This window comes from Penicillium griseofulvum (assembly GCF_001561935.1).
Source record: "Penicillium griseofulvum strain PG3 chromosome Unknown contig_88, whole genome shotgun sequence".
Classification (NCBI taxonomy): domain Eukaryota; kingdom Fungi; phylum Ascomycota; class Eurotiomycetes; order Eurotiales; family Aspergillaceae; genus Penicillium; species Penicillium griseofulvum.
Window position 1 is genome coordinate 158990 of NW_024467477.1, and position 13993 is coordinate 172982.

Here is a 13993-nt window from a genome sequence, read left to right on the forward strand (position 1 = left end):
GATAAGATTTTCTTTCCACGCCTAATTCCAAATCTTGAGTCAATTGGCACTACCAATTTCTTCCGATATCATGACCGTCGATCCCAGTATCGAGGAAGTGACACAGCGTGTCGAGCCTCCTCAGGCCGACCCCAATCGTCCCCAAGATCCCACAAATAGCATGAAACGGACCGATCCCTTTCAATTCGGCTCACGATACCTTGAAAAGGGCGATGATGTTTTTGAGTTCAATGCTTGGGACCATGTCGAGCCAGATGACGAGTTTAAGGCATTCGCCGAGGCCCAATATGCGAAACAGCGCGAAACACGCTTATCGGAATTTGATCGCAACCGATTCAACACCAACCCCGCCAAGTGGTGGGACATTTTCTATAAGAACAACACAGCCAACTTCTTCAAGGACCGAAAGTGGCTACGCCAAGAATTCCCTATTCTGGCTGAAGTGACACAGAAGGACGCCGGTCCTCAGGTCGTCCTGGAGGTTGGCGCGGGTGCTGGAAACACTGCCTTCCCATTGCTGGCCAACAACGAGAACGAGCACCTGAAGGTTCACGCTTGTGATTTTTCCAAGTATGCTGTGAAGGTCATGCGCGAGAGCGAGCTCTACAACGAGAAATACATGTCCGCTGATGTCTGGGACGCATCTTCTGTGCCTGATGAGAACGGCGACTCTCTTCCCCCCGGTCTGACAGAAGGCTCAGTCGACGTTGTGATTCTAATCTTCATCTTCTCCGCCCTTGCTCCTAACCAGTGGGACCATGCAATCCGCAATATTTACCGTCTCTTGAAGCCCGGTGGCCGTGTGTTGTTCCGCGACTACGGCCGTGGTGACCTTGCCCAAGTGCGATTCAAGAAGGGTCGATACATGGCTGAGAATTTCTACATTCGAGGTGACGGCACACGTGTTTATTTCTTCGAGAAGGACCAGCTCGTCGACATGTGGGGTACCTGGAGCGCAGAAAAGGGCTTGCAGATTCCCATTGGTGATGAGAACCCCACGGAAGAAGGGTCCGAGGAAAAGACAGATGAGGCTCAGTCCTCAGAAGAGCCATCTGCAGAGGCCAAACAATTGGCAAAGGAAAATGGAGCATTTGAGATCCTCAAAATGGGAGCTGATCGTCGGCTGATTGTCAACCGTGGGACCAAACAAAAGATGTACCGCTGCTGGATGCAGGGTAACTTCCGGAAGCGCGGTGGACCTGAGATTCAGGCTGAGTCTGCTACTGAGAGTAGCCAGTAAAATCCCGAATCACCAGTTCTGCGATGGCCATTCCGGATGGCCAAAAATACTCAAAGTCTCAACCAAAGATAAGAGAATTATTGTCTATCGATACGTACGGTTGTGACAGTCTTTCCCACCGTCCAAGTTGATCTCGGGATTTTCGCCATGTGTGGACTCGCACTGTGTTTTAGGTGTTTCTTAAATACTTACTACGCCGAGATCAACATACCGTGCTGTTGGGCCATTCCCAGTGGAAAAGCCGAGGTAGCACCCTTAGAGCCACGGGGGAATGGCTTGGGTTGCTATTTATATAGGGCAATGCCATGATGGCGTTATGAATGTACGACACACATTAGATCATGTCATTTAATTTGCACATACAGTCAAGGAACAATGCCTACCATGTAGAGAACCATCGTAAGATGCTGATGGAGAAGGTCAACTCTTGCATCTATTCATATAAACCATATAGCAAGAGGATGCATCCACGAATGGTTAAGCCTACATGGAATTCGGAAGGGTAAATAAACATACTAATTATGCAGCTGATAGCAATTCGGCATAGTATTAGATAGATGCTTTAAATGGCCTTCAATTTTAAATGGCCTTCAATTGGTCCCAAGCAAGCTGCGCTGTAGCCACCAAAATAAGGCTTTGTTTCCTCGTTCTTCATATGAGATCAGGCCGGAGCCTACAGATCTCAGCTTTTAACAACACCCAGAGGTTTTCAATTGGATTTAAATCCGGATTCACACCTTTACGCCCTGATTCCAGATCTCCAAATAGTGAAATCAACCTAGTACGATGTATAGGGCCGGAAAAAGCAGCCTAAAATATACACTTAACCTACTTCCCTTTTGTGGTGATCCTTAGCATTGTCATTCTTTTAGCTGGTCCTTCGGAGGGATAAAAGTCCATTCTCGATGTATACTAATCCCACGCTCAACCGTACACTCGTCAGACCAAAAACACGGGCCCAATCCTTAGGTGTAAAGTGCTAATAGCGTATAGCCCAGCGGAGTCGTTTTAGCGCGTTTTCTCCAGTTGAATAGGACCGTTAGCTATATCTCCATTTCTCGAGGTTCTCCGCATTTAAAAGATTGAGTCGATTTTCACTTTATGAGATATCTCAGGAAGAAGGTCTTCGCAGGTAACATGTATAAGTACATACATAACATAATTTTGTGCACACCCTGTATCTAAACAGATGGAATGGCGCTAATAGGGGTAAAAAAGAGAGACACTGATGTTATGTGCAAGCCAATGCTCTAAGAATCGAAGAATAGAAAATCAAGATGAACTCCATCCATGCAGGCAAAATGGGCATCAACGGTGATAAATCTCCCGTAGAAAGAGATAGAAAATTTCGTTGCAAGGGAGCATAGGAAGTCATGACCTGCAGTAAGCTGCAAGCTTAGTCTAATCGCGGTATGTTGAAAAGCGAAACTATGTACCACATGATATTTGTTCATGAGCAAAAAGCAAAGAGCAATCAACAATGCAGAGAGATGTATGAGTGTATGTTGTATAATGTTTTCACAGTGTCATATTCGGACACTCGCCTTGAGCTCGTTGGAAGGCTCCTGCGAACAAGTCCTGCATGGCGTGGTAGTGGAAAAAGATACCACCCAGAACAGCCAGGTGCCAGATATTGTGGCTGCCACCGACGTAATCGAAAAGACCTGGCTTCCAGCGCTCAGGAACCTTAGAGGCGTAGACACAGGCGCCAACGAAATACACTAGGACGCTCTTCATGACTGGTGCATAGAAATACATAGTCCAAGCGAAGCCACGTGTATAAGAGAGCTGAGCTATGGGCGAGAAACCAGTGAGTGCAAGGGTCACATAGAAGCCCACGCGGGCCCAAGCCATATCGTGGCGGTTGAAGGTTGGGTGCCACGGTAGAATGATGCCACCGACGCCAAGTGACATGGTAAGTAGAATGTATGTCCAGCGGGAGAGAGGCTCGCAATAGAAAGCAGTGTATTCAGTGGTCACAATCGAGGCAGCAACCAGCATAGAGATACCAGTGTAGTCCACACAAGCGAATCGTTCCATCAATGACTGCGAAGCAATACTGTTCATAGTATGCCAAATACAGCTGCAAACCAGGCATTTGCATGCAGCAAAGAAGAACACGGCAGCAATTGTGATGTCGGATTTGGAGCTCAGGTGGAAATTGGTATGAAGCGGGTAGAAGTAAAAGGCGATGGCTAGGACAATGACGAGGCCGATAACATGGGACCAAATGTTGAACATTTCATTCGAATAAGCGAAGACCGACGACACACATTCCACCTTGGAAGTCGTGAATCGGTAGCCGTTGATGATGTGTGGGTTGACGCGCCATGGATGAGGCAGTTCATCGTAGTTGATCAGTCGCTTCTCCTTGGCTAGTCGGATAGCCTCTTCGACAGTATCTCGGAGAGTATCACGAGTACGGCGAGCACGTTCCATACCCTCGTCAACGATTTCCCGGGCATGAACCAAGCCTGAATCCATCGCTTTCCACCCGTCATCGATAGTACCGTAGATACCGCGATCGCGAACCGCATGCACTTTGTTCTCAAGTTCGACCAAGAATGACTCCATTAGCCGCACACCAGCTTGCGCCTTTTGCTCTAGAGTCTCTTTGGTCGCTAGCGCTTCGTTGTATCCATCCTCGAGGGTTTCGACCAGAATCTTGGCTCGCTTTTTGCCACTTCCCATCAACTCCCCCGAGGCGAGGGAGCATTGATCCCTCACAGCCTCCAGCGTAGCATATCCTCTTTTTAGACTGGCATCGACCTGCATCATATGCGATTTCCGGTATTGCTCGATCCATTGCATTCGACGTTCCAGTTCGGCCAAAAAGAGTTCGACCTATAAACTAAATTAGACACACTGTTCCCTATTGATCATACCAATACTGCCATGTACATACCCTAATAAAGACTGCATCTGCATCTTGATAGTCGCATGAGAGTTTTCTAGAAGAGTGGAACGAATGTCGGCGCCGATCACGAAGAATACCAGTATCCCCGTCTTGAGTCGCAACAGCAGAGGCAAATGCCTCTGCTTCGGGATAAGTCTCCACTGCCATTGAAGAAGTGCCGCAAGCCATTGGGTGTAGTTGAGAACCCGTCCAGCCTCAATGGAATGCCATACAGTTGTGAGAAGGGGGGGAATAAGCGTTGAGAGGCAAGGGCGTCGGAGAAGTATCGGGAGGCGTAGAATAATTCAAACAAAGCCTCAAAGCCTCAAAGCCTCAAAGCCTCAAAGCCTCAAAGCCTCGAAAAAATCTTTTAAAAACAAGGAATGAGGGGCATATAGAAGAAAGGATTCAAGAAAGAGAAAGAAAAAGAGGGGAATGGAGAATGTACCGGTTAAATTGGGGGGGCGCTGGGGGAAAAAAAAGAGCCAAGAAGCCCGAGGTCCCCAACCGCACAAAATCCCCGAAGCACATTGAGGCGCCTAATGTCCTGATTGATCCATTCCACCTCAACCTCTTATTTCCTTTTCCGCTTTATCTTTCGCCACATTCATCGGATCTTCATATCTTTAGATCTTTACATTTTTTTTTACAATATGGGTATCAGTGAAATCGTCGCCGATGAGTCGCTTTTACCAGTGCTTCAGACTAGCGCTGAGACTCTGGTCCAGTGCCAGCACCTCCTCACCATATTAAATCCCGATACTCTGCCCAATGATAGCGCCGAGCTCCGAGAATTATCCTTAGCGGTATCCAAGCAACAAAAACGCCTATTCGCACTATTGGCCCAACTCCGTGGCCAAAATCGAGATGCCATCTTTCGCGTGCGTGACACGAAGCAATCAACTGCAGAAGCTCGACAAGAAATTGACCGGCTACATCTTCAACTTCAGAACTTGTACTATGAACAGAAGCATCTGACTGGCGAAATTGCCGCTTGCGAGGCCTATGAGTACGTAAATTCAATTTCCTACCCATGACGCTCTCATATTCCCTTGGCGGACAACTGACTGTAACAGTCACAAATATTTATCCCTCCCTTTGATCCCGGTCGAAGAATTCTTGGAGCTCCACCCCGAACATCGTGAATCTAGCGAGCATGACCTCATGATCGCCCGCATCGAACATGAGCATGCTGAACGAGAGAAGCTGGAACAAGCGCGGCAAGAGCTTCTGAAGCGCAAGCAGGGCTTGATCGCAGAGAATAAGAAAAGGAAGAACGACCTTGCCAACCTCGACCAAGATCTCGAAAAGTTCATTGATGTATGTTATCCCCCTCCAGTTCTGCTATGGGTTTGCTAATAAGTTTCATGATCTCTAGGCTGCTAAGCCGATTCAAAGGATCTTCGAGAAGGAATACTAGACATTGCATGTGGAAGTACAGCGGTGAAGGCCTGGCCTTTTGACTGCTACATTGGATCGGCGTTACTGGTCAATATACCCTTGTTTTTTTGTGATTTCAAGATACTTCAAGTCGATAAATGACATAATGGGCCTTATGGTCTTTCTTTAAAAAAAGCGCTAGATTGTATGCGAAGTCCGAGAGCGAGCTGTATAGTGCAAATAAAGCACATCTAAAGCAATTAAATAATAGATCATGAAACAAGTTCAAATCAATGAATATAAATCCCAATGTCGCATATAGTTGACTTGTGTCCGATGCGGCGTAGGTGGTCCCTGGCTTCTCCGCCCGGCTATCAACTTCCCCCGAGTCAACAATCGACTTGATAAACACTTACTCCTTTGATGCTCTGATTTAGAGCACAAAGCATGTCCCGACTATGACGATCAAAACAGGAGACCAGGAGTCTCCTCAGGCTTCGGCCTCTCAAGTCGACCAACCCAGCGTCCAGCGCGCTCCACCCCCAGAAACCCCGGCCGCCCTCCAAACGCGATTTCGAGTGATAGCAGCCTTTTGGGCTGTAATTATATTCCTTGGATTTCCGATATGGTGGAAGACAACATCGATCTACCGGGCATCTCTCCCCATTGAGGAAATGGTGGATTGGGCTGATGGCAAGGTACGAGTTGCGAAATCGCTTTTGGGTTTGGTGACTTAGTAGATGCTAATAATGGTCTTGACAGGCGTGCCGACCAGTGTTCCCTTTGGAAATTCACCTTGCGACACCTTCAATGCAATACTTTGAGGCCCAGCACCTCCTCCGTACGACACAACATACTCTCGATGATCTCAACGAGTTCGCAGCACATCACCTTCGACTTAAGTTGACCAACGGCACCACGGCGGTTCATAATGGCGAAGATAGCTTGGAAAATGCCACTCCCGCGGAAGAGACAGCGGATATTGCATTGACCGTCCGATTATTGCCTCGGGATGACCTAGCAAGCCCTCGGTCAGAGCTCCATGCAGCTACGACGCAGCTTGATATCTTCTACCCGCCGAGCCAGGTTCCCGTACCTTCCTCCTCCAATTCCCCCCTATCCACTTTCATTGCAGCGGAGCTGCAGCGATTGTATGGCGAGGAAAAGGCTACTATAGCCCACATCTTGTCTGGAAATACCGCTGGGCTTGACTCGACCTCACCACAACTCGCCGAAGATATCGACCGAAGATTGCGCCGATCGATGAAGTATGCTGAAACCTACCACCTCTCTTTTTCACTGTTCACCCCTAGATCTGAACCTTCCTCGTGGGACATTGAGGCTGCCGTGAAGGAATATGTCACCCCCCTCCTACAGGCATTGTCTCCTATCAGTAATTTCACTGTCGACACCCAAGTACAGCTCTATGCGAACTTTGCACCCACTGCGCCGAAGCCTGAGTATGATGAATCTGAGGCGGCATGGACACTGAAGAAAGAAGGTCTAAGTGCCTTCGTTAATGCTGCTGAGTGGCCTCTGAACCCGAGTATCGGCAATGGCCCGACGATCAATTTCATCCTCTATGTCCCAGACCCTTCGCAGTCTCCGCTCATTGTCAAGGAGAACCGTGCTTCAAGTTGGATGGTTCCCCAATGGGGCGGAGTTTTCCTCCTTAACCCGCCGCTTTCCAATACCGAGCAGGGTGACCGGTCCAATCCTTCCCATCTCTCCCAGGACTCTTTAGGCCCTGCATTCATGACATTTTCTCATCAACTCCTCACCCTCCTTGGCACTCCAAGTACACCGGCCTCCCTCCCACTCCGTCTTCAGACATCTATCCGCATTCGCGCGGCCACTTTGTTGCTCTCCGCCTCATCAACAATGGGCTCGCTTGCCCGTCTTACTGAGTCTTTGCCTTCTATCCCTATTCCAGCAACCGTGGCTACCTCGGTCTCTACCACTCTCTCTCATCTGGCTGCCTCCTGTGCCCATTTGCGAGAGGGTCGTTTTGGCGCCGCGCTTGCCAGCGCCAGAGTCGCGGAGACAGAAGCTGAGCGCAGCTTCTTCGAGAAGAGTATGGTGGGTCAGGTATATTTCCCAGATGAGCATAAGGTGGCGGTTTATCTGCCCCTTCTGGGACCGATTGGTGTCCCTCTTGTTGTTGGGTTGCTCAAGGAGCTCAAGAGAATTGCCGCTCGACGCAAGGCGACGGGGACAGCATCGTAGAGTAATACAAGCTTTCGATATTTATGTATTCTAAAGGTTATATACACACCAATTGAAACTATTCTTCCTTTTGATGGCAGATCTATCTATGGGCGTCTTGGAGATAAGACTCCCCTTCGAGGCATACATCTAGTAGACTAGTCTTGCATATAAAGCGGCTCACAATTTCAATTAGATGGAGAATTAACCAGGTATCTAAACCGGTGGAACAAAACTTTCAAAACAAAGTGAAAAACAATGCAAATATGGATATCATAGTACACGATCAATATGCCAGAACAATAAAATGTCTAAACCAAGGCTTCTGAACGCACACCTCAACCCAAGTAGCTCCTATCCCATTATTAATGTCCAGGATCCCTGAACGGATTTTCCCGAGAATCATCATGAGCCGGATAAGGCGTATTCCCGTTACCATCATTAGGATTCCCAACAACCCGCATCAGACCGCTGTATGTGGTATCCGGCCTATCGGACGTACCAGGGTACGGCGCTGGGTGCAAAAAAGTACGCTGCGGAAACGACGATTCAGGCGGTGAATACACCTTGATACTTTCCATACTCGGCTGACGCTGTCGTGGCGGAGTAAACGGAGCTGCTGGCACAGGGATAGGGATCGGCGGCACATCCTTGTCTAGTCTGGGGTTTCCTCTTGGATAACCGGAGAACAGACTTCGCACTCTACTGCCGGTGCGGTGAATCACCGTGCGAGTGGAGCGTGCTCCTGTAGAAGAGCGTTTGGATCGCGGTGGGCTTCGGAGGAAGTCTGTGCGGTAGGAGGTATCGTCTTGGGGTATGGGGTTTGAGATGCATAATATGGCGCCGGATGAAGAGCGTTCGGACCAGTTAGGCCCGGATTTGCCTTCTTGGATTTCGCACTCGTCTTTTTTTGCGCATCGGAAACAGAGAGATATTAAGAGGGCGGCGACAGCGCCGAGGACTGCTCCCGGGAAGAACCCGGCTGCTATAGCGCCAGGTGGGAAGGAGGGGCATGAGGTTGATGCTTCTGCTATTGTGGAGTTTGCGGACTTCTCGGATGAGGGGGATGGTACGGGTGTGATGGTTGCCTTAAGGGTTGCTGAGCTTGTAGCCGTTGTTGATGACGATGCGTTAGTGGAGGAGCTGGATGTAGATGACATAGCCGTTGTCGATGATGTTGCTGTGTTGGTAGAGGAGATGGATGCAACCGCAGATGCTGTTGTGGAGGTCTTTCGGTCTAGGAAGCAAGTGTTGCCTCCTTCACAGGTGTAGCCAAACGGACAGCATGCATCGCCGCATTTTGGAAGGCTGTCGCCCAGACGGGTAGTCTTAATGACGCTTTCAGGGTAGAGGGCGACATTCTGTAGCTGTATATCACATGTAACGGGCGAGATGTAGTTACAATCTTGACCGGCGGGACAGCAGATGGAGGAGCTGCCCTGGTCTAAACTGATGCAGGTGGAGTCTGAAGGACAGCAGAAACCATTTGAGGTCTTCGTACTACCGCAGCGACTGTATGAGGCGGGACACGCATCTGAGTCTCTTGCAAGAAGATCGAAAGAGCTATGTGCTTGTCCTGGTCGGATGCTGGCCATCAGAGTCAAGAGCAGCAGAATGGATGGCCGTATCACTGTTGACCTCGTCATATTGGTAGTGGTGTGCGTGTAGACCAAGAAAGAAAGAGATATATTGATAATCAAATCTAGGAGAGATTCGCCAAAGGATTATAGACTGATAGCGTCTTTGACAGTATCTTCACGTAAAACGCAAGCCTAGGTGTAAGTAGAAAGATCAACACTGGAGAGAACCTTGACAGAGGTAGATTGAAAATAGCCAGCAAATAGCTAACAGACAAGGGCATTGACTTAAGTCTGAAACGTAAATATGTCAAAGAACCAGGATATGTCATTCTTCAAAGGCCCCAGGGCACTGCCATCCTCTAGGTCTTGTAGACAAAGAGCATTGCACGCGCCCAGGTCCTAAAATAGGCACTGGGCTGTTTCAGAGTGAGTATCAACATGATAAAAATGGAAGCAATACGGGCGCTAAGGAATAATCTTTGTTGCAGAACCACATTAGTCCAGGGTATGCAGAACGAGGATTGGGTAAAGGCCCAAGGATGCAGAAGAGTACAAGGCGCTTAGAGATGAAGTAGATTTGAACGTTATGATTGGCTGAATGGCCAGGGGTCTTACATAACCACACTAGTCCCGATCGGGCAGAACGTCGGGAGGGAAATTCTTCGACGTCGAAGCTCTCACGATTAACCCGACCATTCACAGTGCCGCTCGTCATGTTCAGCCGATTCGCCAGGCCGCAAAGCGCTTTGCGCGCAGCCTCCTCTTTCTCCCCAGTGAGACTCACTTCCTCCGTCGCCAATCCGCTCTGACTGACCGCGTTTTGTCCAGAAACCTACCTCCGCCTTCTCACGCTTCCAGACTCGTGCTATCCATCGCATCCCCCAATTGCAGCACGACACCTACTATAAGGAGAATGGTATCCCGGAGTTCATGTCGCCTGAGGCGTTCGACTTCTCCTGGACCCAATACCAGACTCTGCTCGTTAACAAACTCAATCTGTTGACACAAGGTGAGCCCGACACTCCGACCCTGTGGAACGATACATTGGTCGAATTCGGTCCCAATCGGTCGATTGAGCGATATGCCACATTGGAAGACGGATCTGACATTCAAATTCAATAGATACCGTCGACGCAGATGCCAAACCAGGAGAATTGCTGGTCAAATACTCTAAGCGTCCGGAGATGGCCTCGGTGTTCAACTATGCCTCAATGGCCCACAACAACCACTTCTTCTTCAACTGCTTGGTTAGAAACACCAATCCCTTCGTATATGCCATCAAATCCTAACCAGTCCCAATATAGTCCCCCACAGCCACCACCATCCCCGAGAAGTTCGCCAAGGACATCGTCGACACCTGCTCCTCCGTCGAGTCCCTGAAGATGGATTTTTTGGCCACAGCAAGCTCAATGTTCGGCCCCGGATTCGTGTGGCTCGCCAAGAACCTCGAGCGCGAAGGCATGATGCACATCTTCTGCACCTACAGCGCCGGCTCCCCCTACCCAGCCGCCCACTCCCGGCGGCAACCCGTCGATATGGCCACCCACACCCCGGAGACCCAGCTGGGCAACCAGTTCGCCGGATCGATGGGTGCCCACGCCCAGAACCAGAAGAGCCTCGCTCCCGGCGCCGTTGATGTGCAGCCCATCCTCTGTGTTAATACCTGGGAGCACGCGTGGATGATGGACTACGGTATTGCCGGCAAGGACGAGTACCTCGAGCGCTGGTGGGATCGGGTTAACTGGGATGTGGTCTTCGACAACTACAATGCTGTCGGCTCGATGAGGGGCTCGCGCAACTCCATGAACCGTCATCGGAGTATGAGCATGCTTTAAGAAAATCATTTCTGTGTCTGGATAATCTGTATTATATACTATCATGTTTTATTTTTTTTGGTCTTGCTCATTCTCACAGGCTTCTGATTGAGCATGTACAGCGATCCAATAGAATCAATTGGCGATGCTTATATTTCCAAAGGTACCAAGTTTGCGTAGTGTTATACATGCAATACCCAAAACTCCACTAATATACAAATCCAAACCATACACCATCACTGCCCTTTACCCTCAACCTCCCGCATTCGCTTCTCAAATGCCTCAATCATAACCCCAGCCATCTGCCCCTCAACAGAACTCATAATAGTAGCATGCATCTGCGAACGGAATTCAAACCGCACCTCCAAATTGACCTTCGTCAACGGTCCCTGCGTCCCCGAAAGTGGCACCAACTCCCACCTTGTAGTAAGATACTCGAACAGCCCCTCATTCGCACCAGGGAAGAGCCCGCTCAGCCCAGAGCTCTTACCCTGTCCATCCTTCTCTCCATATTTAGCCCCGCTATTAGCCTCCACAGTCAACTTCTCCACGTCGCAGATCACGCGCGACGTGAACGTCTCGCTGAGCGGGCCGTAGCCAACAGTCAGGAACGCTTGTGTTGGGTATCCTGTTTCTGGATCGCGCGCTGTCACCGTCGAAGCAGTGAGGAAGGGGAGGAATTGGCTGTAGGATTCAACGGAGGAGATCACTTTGTATAGTAGGGCTGGGTTGTACGGGAGGTTGCGTGTGGCGGTCAGGACGCGGTGCGGGGAGGAGTTGTTTGGTAGGAAGGAGGATAGGTTGGGCAGGCCGAATGATCGTGTAGTGGTTTTTGTATTGTTGATTGGGAGTGGTTGGCGCAGACTTGGTCGTGTTGTGTTTATTGTCCTTGTTGTCTTGAGTTGGGAAGAGGGTGGGCACACATGGCGCTGGGAGGGGAGAGTTGGGCGACTTGGGAGTCGCAAGGTGCGGAAGGGGCGCATTGAGGGTGTTATAAAGATATACAGGGTTGAGTGTATGTTGTAGTTGTTCCTGGACAAAAAAAAAAGCTTTGGTTCCGCGGAGCGGGATCTGCAGCCGCCTCGGCACTTTGCATGTAGACTTTCAGAACATATAACATACAGATTCTACGATACGAAATATGAGAACACGGCGAATGTTCCTAGGTCTTTCGCACAGACTACAATCATAATTCATATCTGGTCGTTTGATTATACAATCCTTATTTATTGGATCTCAGCCTTCATGGCAACTACTTCTCCGGGTCCAATAATCTGCACCTTTGTGCTCTCGCCCTCCTCAAGGACAATCCGATACTCATCCCCAGCATATAATGGACTCGTCGCCCGATAAGTGATGCGCTCAGGAATAACCAGGGTAGAATCCGTGGAATTCTGGCGAGTATCACGCCAAAGATCCAGAATAGAGATCAAATTCAGCGGACCATGTACTACAACGTCCTTGTGTCCTTCTACATCCCGCGCCCAGGGCAGTGAGTAGTGAATCTTATGAGGGTTGAAGGTCAGCGCTGAGAAGCGAAAGAGTGACACAGGCGTTTGCATCAGGGTTCGTGTATGAGTATTGCCCTCCGTGGAAATTATGGACGTAGCATTCGGAGTCGCAAAATGGGATGTCGAAGACGAGGGAGGGGTGCTGGATGGTGTAGATGGAACAGGTAGAGCTTTACGGAATACCCAATTGCTATACGAAAGTTAGTACTTATGTTTGTGATGTTCTTGAGGAAAGTCGGACCGTCGGTCAATAATTGAAACGCCGTGCTCGTTGGCAAATTCTTTCTCGACTCCAACAACAATCATGTCCTCGCCTGTCTTTTTCACAACTTTGGCCTCGGCACTAAGTACCCGCGTTGTCTCTAGCACATCCTGTCCTACCCGTAACGGATTGGGTTTCCCATCCAGACGGGGCCACAGTACCTCGCCGCCTGCCCACATGCGTCGTGTGAAGGGCGCGTCGGGATTGTATGACGCATCAGTTCCGTCTATTCCTAGTTCGCTTTCCACGAATGCGGGTGTGAAATACGCGAGGTGATAGCCCGGTGGCACGGGTACAGCGGATTGCGGGGCGGGAGCGCCATTGGATAGGGAAGGGGCACCAGGGAAGAGAGTTGGGCGATTGAGGGTGAGGGTGAGAAGCTGGAGCTGGTTTGCGTCTATCGTTTGCGTACGGATTTGTGGCCCCAAGGATTGGAAGCGCGACAAGAAAGCCTCGGCTACCGAGGAAGCATCTGAGAAACGCTGGGAGATGGTGAAATTGCGGATTGCACTCGGTCGGACTTGCGGTATGCGCGGGCGAAGATATGCTAGTAATGACAGACTTGAAGACATGATGGAGTGTCGAATAGCAAAAAAATAAAAAATTAGAGGAAAAAGGGAAACATTGAAGCCAGTGGGGATCTCCAAATATATGCGGGGAAGCCGATTTCCGAGTCGGCTTTATACTTCCAAGATTAGCCGTACGGATGATCTTGTTCCTGCAGTTTCTCACAGGTGTGTATTATAGACACTTAAATATCGAAGTGAGCAACATGCGCTTAAGAGTATGAGAGACACATTTTTCATTATTTAACAACTAATACCTAGACGCAGCATGCTCATACATGTTCCTACATTTATTGAGTAAATCGATTAGGACAGAATTCTTTTAAGCATACAGAACTGTGTATCCACGGAACATCCTCTATTCCTCAAGTAATGCTTGGATTCCATTGTAGGCATGTAAAGCCCATAAAGCCCATAAAGCCCAAAGCCCAAAGCCCAAAGCTCAACCCAACCCACTAATGAGTTTGGTTTTGGGCCTATCTTCGGGCCCACTGGTGGGCTATGAGCCTTGGGTTGGGTTGGTCTTTAGACGTCGGGCC

The 13993-nt window shown here is 49.4% G+C and overlaps 7 protein-coding genes across 7 annotated transcripts; 3 read left to right on the forward strand and 4 right to left on the reverse strand.

The window, feature by feature from the left end:
* Positions 1–70: 70 nt before the first annotated feature.
* PGRI_040270 (tRNA(Thr) (cytosine(32)-N(3))-methyltransferase) lies at positions 71–1240 on the forward strand (the record flags this gene model as incomplete). The annotated part of the gene is made up of 1 exon (XM_040791740.1): positions 71–1240. The coding sequence occupies one exon, from the start codon at positions 71–73 to the stop codon at positions 1238–1240; it is 1170 nt and encodes a 389-aa protein (XP_040644014.1).
* Positions 1241–2758: 1518 nt separating this feature from the next.
* PGRI_040280 (hemolysin III family protein) lies at positions 2759–4325 on the reverse strand (the record flags this gene model as incomplete). Its single annotated transcript, XM_040791741.1, has 2 exons — positions 2759–4084; positions 4146–4325. 2 exons carry the CDS (start codon positions 4323–4325, stop codon positions 2759–2761), a joined length of 1506 nt encoding a protein of 501 aa, XP_040644015.1.
* A 464-nt stretch (positions 4326–4789) lies between these two features.
* Positions 4790–7742, forward strand: PGRI_040290 (PIG-S family GPI transamidase component; the record flags this gene model as incomplete). The annotated part of the gene is made up of 4 exons (XM_040791742.1): positions 4790–5145; positions 5213–5456; positions 5954–6214; positions 6279–7742. The coding sequence occupies 4 exons, from the start codon at positions 4790–4792 to the stop codon at positions 7740–7742; spliced, it is 2325 nt and encodes a 774-aa protein (XP_040644016.1).
* Positions 7743–8086: 344 nt separating this feature from the next.
* PGRI_040300 (uncharacterized protein) lies at positions 8087–9367 on the reverse strand (the record flags this gene model as incomplete). Its single annotated transcript, XM_040791743.1, has 1 exon — positions 8087–9367. The coding sequence occupies one exon, from the start codon at positions 9365–9367 to the stop codon at positions 8087–8089; it is 1281 nt and encodes a 426-aa protein (XP_040644017.1).
* Positions 9368–10014: 647 nt separating this feature from the next.
* Positions 10015–11136, forward strand: sod4 (mitochondrial 37S ribosomal protein mS42; the record flags this gene model as incomplete). The annotated part of the gene is made up of 4 exons (XM_040791744.1): positions 10015–10074; positions 10130–10358; positions 10424–10548; positions 10606–11136. 4 exons carry the CDS (start codon positions 10015–10017, stop codon positions 11134–11136), a joined length of 945 nt encoding a protein of 314 aa, XP_040644018.1.
* A 215-nt stretch (positions 11137–11351) lies between these two features.
* PGRI_040320 (ubiquinone-binding COQ10-like protein) lies at positions 11352–12098 on the reverse strand (the record flags this gene model as incomplete). The annotated part of the gene is made up of 1 exon (XM_040791745.1): positions 11352–12098. One exon carries the CDS (start codon positions 12096–12098, stop codon positions 11352–11354), a length of 747 nt encoding a protein of 248 aa, XP_040644019.1.
* Positions 12099–12341: 243 nt separating this feature from the next.
* PGRI_040330 (hydroxyacyl-thioester dehydratase HTD2) lies at positions 12342–13460 on the reverse strand (the record flags this gene model as incomplete). Its single annotated transcript, XM_040791746.1, has 2 exons — positions 12342–12816; positions 12868–13460. The coding sequence occupies 2 exons, from the start codon at positions 13458–13460 to the stop codon at positions 12342–12344; spliced, it is 1068 nt and encodes a 355-aa protein (XP_040644020.1).
* Positions 13461–13993: the final 533 nt, after the last annotated feature.